The 4,293-nt window shown below is 41.6% G+C and overlaps 1 protein-coding gene across 1 annotated transcript; it reads right to left on the bottom strand.

Annotated features, from left to right (window-relative positions):
• Window positions 1–2,076: 2,076 nt before the first annotated feature.
• On the bottom strand, window positions 2,077–2,772 carry LOC123769972 (41 kDa spicule matrix protein-like). Its single transcript, XM_045761503.2, has one exon. It carries the CDS (start codon window positions 2,770–2,772, stop codon window positions 2,077–2,079), a length of 696 nt encoding a protein of 231 aa, XP_045617459.2.
• Between the last annotated feature and the right edge of the window lie 1,521 nt (window positions 2,773–4,293).

Here is a 4,293-nt window from a genome sequence, read left to right as displayed (position 1 = left end):
CCAGGACGGACCGAAACGTCGTCGTCCCTTCAATTTCTAGTGTGTGGTCTGGTCAACATACTTCAGCCACGTTATTGTGACTCATCGCCTGCTTACTAAGCTCCACTCTTAAGCTCTTTGGTTATGCCACCAGATGCCTAACTGCGTTTTGATTGGCAGTCCTTCCAACCCTCTTCTATCTGAGAGCTGACACGTTCTCTTATATAGATATGTATAAAATATAGGTATATATATCTGTATATATTTTAAATTTATATGTTTAGATAACGCTTTTAGACCTGCTTACTATATAACCAACAGCTGCTGCCAACTTCACCTCTCGTAACAGGATCAAGATATTCGTACACACAGAAGTGTAACACATTTATCTGTAAGTAGTGTACACAAAGATATTAACACTTCCACACCAATAATATTACCACTAGGAGGAAGTGACTAATATTATATGAAAGATAAAAATTACAACGAATAACAGAACAAAAAAAACAGCTATCACAACATGTTGTGATATTGCAGATCATCCCCTTGAGTTGCTTAAAAGTTATGGAATGATTAAGTCATTAACAAGATGATTTGGTGCTCTTACTGTCCTGCTCGTGATAAGATTTAGCGTCATTAAGATTGTTCGTCATTAAGATTTGGTAATTAAGATTAAATAATATTTAGTGTTGCAGTCACTGGTGAATATATTGTTGTCTGCCAGCTTTGCTTACATTCTAAACAATGGATTCAATTCAGTACATTAACTATCACCGAGGTAAATTACTGTATAGTTATATCACACTAAATTATGAATATAGTTTAAGTTGAATTAACTTAGATTGTTATCGACTAGCATAATAAGAATCGAATGATAACTAAAGGGGGGTTTGGAACCCCTTGCCATAACACGTCTACAAAAGGGGGGTTAATGGCAATGGCAATGGCACGCAGCACATAAAAATGGGGTCCAGTTCTCTCTGATATTCCTAAGACACTCCGCTCCTGGGGATTTTGCTGTGACGCAGGCCCTTAGTGCTCTGCTTAAAATAACTGTTTATCACACTAACATCTCTGTGTGTAAACAGTAGGCCTGCATCAGTCACAGGAGACTATGGAGTTGCGTTCTGATTGGTCTAGTGGCCTCTCCAAGACGCATAAACCAGGATAGTTTGATATAGTGTAATTGTATAACAGACTAACTTCTCTCTCTCTCTGTACATAGTATCTTAAACCTTAATAACTAAACTGGGTGCAAGCAAGTAGTTTAATTGAGTTTCGGTGTTGATTTCGTGTCCTAGAGTTTGGTAAACACACACCCACTTTGTCACAAGGCTTTGTTGTGGTCAATTGACTTGATGGCGTCGTTTTGACACCAGGTAGCGTTTGTGAGGGTGTGTGTGGTGCCCGTTCCCCCTTAACTTTTAATATTTAACTCGAGATTGCTTCATTTATCCGAGCTAATAATTACCATTGTAAAGTATTATGCAGCATTAACTTAATATTTAAGTGGTAATTCAGTTTGTTTATATACTTTGAGGTGGGGGCAACAATTACTAAGTGCGCCTCTACTGTCCTGAATGGCGTTATGTTTCGTCATATGGCGACTTAAAATGTAGAATCAACACAGAGAAAATCCGTTGGAGCCGTGATGAGGGTTCGAACCTATGCGGTGGGGGCTCCCAGGCGCACACGCTAGCCACTAGACCACGACATGCTCAAATGAATTGTGAGTTGGAGTTCTGCTGAAAAAGTGTTGTTCCACTTTAAGTAGAAAACCACTTTTGTTACTAGCAAAAGTCCTCTTGGCCGGGAATTAAAAAAATATAGTCTGGTTGGGCCTATGTGTTTTATTGTTCACGAGGACAAGGTCACACAGCCCCGCTCCTGTGCCGGGTAAGTCCAATACGGGCTCACCATAGCCCGTGCTACTTGCCCCGCTCCTGTGCCAGGTAAGTACACTACGGGCTCACCATAGCCCGTGCTACTTGGAACTTGTTCCGAGTAGCTTAATCTATAACAACAACAACATCAGAGGACAAGGAAGCATATAGGCTGTAACTCGTATATGATATATTCTATATATGGCTATAACTCCTATATACTATATTCTATCTTTGGATAAGCTGATATTTTTCCACGGGTGTATATCAAGAGTCCAGGATTGCGTTGTTCTGGTCCAGGATCGTGTTCTTCAAGTCCAGGATTGTGTTCTTCTAGTCCAGGATTGTGTTCTTCTAGTCCAGGATTGTATTCTTCAAGTCCAGGATTGTGTTCTTCTTGTCCAGGATTGTGTTCTTCAAGTCCAGGATTGTGTTCTTCTAGTCCAGGATTGTGTTCTTCTAGTCCAGGATTGTGTTCTTCTAGTCCAGGATTGTGTTCTTCAAGTCCAGGATTGTGTTCTTCTAGTCCAGGATTGTGTTCTTCTAGTCCAGGATTGTGTTCTTCAAGTCCAGAATTGTGTTCTTCTAGTCCAGAATTGTGTTCTTCAAGTCCAGAATTGTGTTCTTCTAGTCCAGGATTGTGTTCTTCTAGTCCAGGATTGTGTTCTTCTAGTCCTGGATTGTGTTCTTCTAGTCCAGGATTGTGTTCTTCAAGTCCAGGATTGTGTTCTTCAAGTCCAGGATTGTGTTCTTCAAGTCCAGAATTGTGTTCTTCTAGTCCAGGATTGTGTTCTTCAAGTCCAGGATTGTGTTCTTCAAGTCCAGGATTGTGTTCTTCTAGTCCAGGATTGTGTTCTTCAAGTCCAGGATTGTGTTCTTCTAGTCCAGGACTATGTTCAGGGTTGTTCATTTCCGGTTGTTCAGCAAGCTATTGTGGCGGCCTTAATCACCCTGCAGAGGTTGAATTAGGTCTGAACGCCAAGTATTGGTTTGAAGTATAAACTTAAGTCCTACCTGCCGTCAAGGAGTCCTTAAAGGCCACCACAATAGCCTAATAGATCATCCAAGCATGTAAACTCCAATCCAGGAAATAACCCCTCCCCCATGGAAGGGAGGAAATTATCAGGGGAAATCACCAAGACATACCCCAAGGGCAGAAAAGTGTATGTGAGTAAGTGTACATACACTGTGAGTGTGTGTATACAGAAGTTGGGGGGGGGGGGGAGCCCAAAGAGTATTAAATCTGGTTTGTTGGCTATTGTCTCCCCCCATTAATCCCCCATTCTCAGCCCCCCATTCGCGTTTAATTCCCACCTTTCACCAATTGAGGGGGTGCAGCATACACAACTACACTATGTTTTATTAAAGCTGTCTATAAGCCTGGGAGCTAACTTTTACTTCTGCATACTAGGCCTAAATGAAATTATTAAATAACCTTAATGTTATCTGAGAATAAATGGACCGGGGAGAGAAAGAGATACGGAGGAGAAGGACGTGGAGGAGGATAGGGGGAGAAAGGATGGAGGGAAATGGATAGGGGGGAGAAGAATGGACTGGGAAAAGGGAGGGGTGCTAAGTATTCAGAGTTCACATTTAAGGCTTTAAAAGCAATGATATGGTTGCCATATTGTTCAGTGAATGTGTTATGTGGCTCAATGTAACATGTGCTTCTATGTCTCTACTTTCTCATTCCTATTTAGTATCTTCTACGTCGTTATTATGTCTGCTCTATTTCTTTTTTCCTCCAGTGTAATGAGGTACACTTCTTTATTGCTGTGAGTGTGGGTATACTCACCTAGTTGCGCTTGCGGGGGTTGAGCTCTGGCTCTTTGGTCCCGCCTCTCGACTCTCAATCAACTTGTTAGAAGGTTCCTGAGCCTGTTTGGCTCTATAATATCTACATTCGAAACTGTGTGTGGAGTCAGCCTCCACCACATCGCTGCCTATTGCATTCCACCTGTTAACTACTCTGACACTGAAGAAAGTTCTTTCTAACGTCCCAGTGGCTCATTTGGGTACTCAGTTTCCACCAGTGACCCCTTGTTCGCGTCTCACCCGTGCACCCGCACACGCTGGTCTGTGTGTGTGTGTGTGTGTGTGTGTGTGTGTGTGTGTGTGTGTGTGTGTGTGTTGTGTGTGTGTGTGTGTGTGTGTCTCACTAAAAAGCGAGCGACATCGTTAAAATACTCATGCACATGTGGGCAGGCCTCTTTATACCTCAATTCGCAACCATCACAAATTTATCCAATTTGCCCATTACTTCGGTTGATTAAATCCTTCGTATCCGAGTCTTAATACAAATCTTCATATAAAATTTATGTATTCTGTCATATATATATATAAATCTTCGAACATATATTATTCTCACACGATATTGGGATCCATGATTTATATGACTGGGTCTTGGGGACGAGAAATTATTGATTACCCA

This window comes from Procambarus clarkii, chromosome 14 (assembly GCF_040958095.1).
Source record: "Procambarus clarkii isolate CNS0578487 chromosome 14, FALCON_Pclarkii_2.0, whole genome shotgun sequence".
NCBI lineage: Eukaryota > Metazoa > Arthropoda > Malacostraca > Decapoda > Cambaridae > Procambarus > Procambarus clarkii.
Note: the sequence above shows the minus strand (reverse complement) of the source record. Positions and strands in the feature narration are given on the sequence as shown.

What these genes read in the sequence shown, in the direction of transcription:
- LOC123769972 (XM_045761503.2), bottom strand. Translation starts at nt 2,772, where the DNA reads ATGAACAACCCTGAACATAGTCCTGGACTAGAAGAACACAATCCTGGA.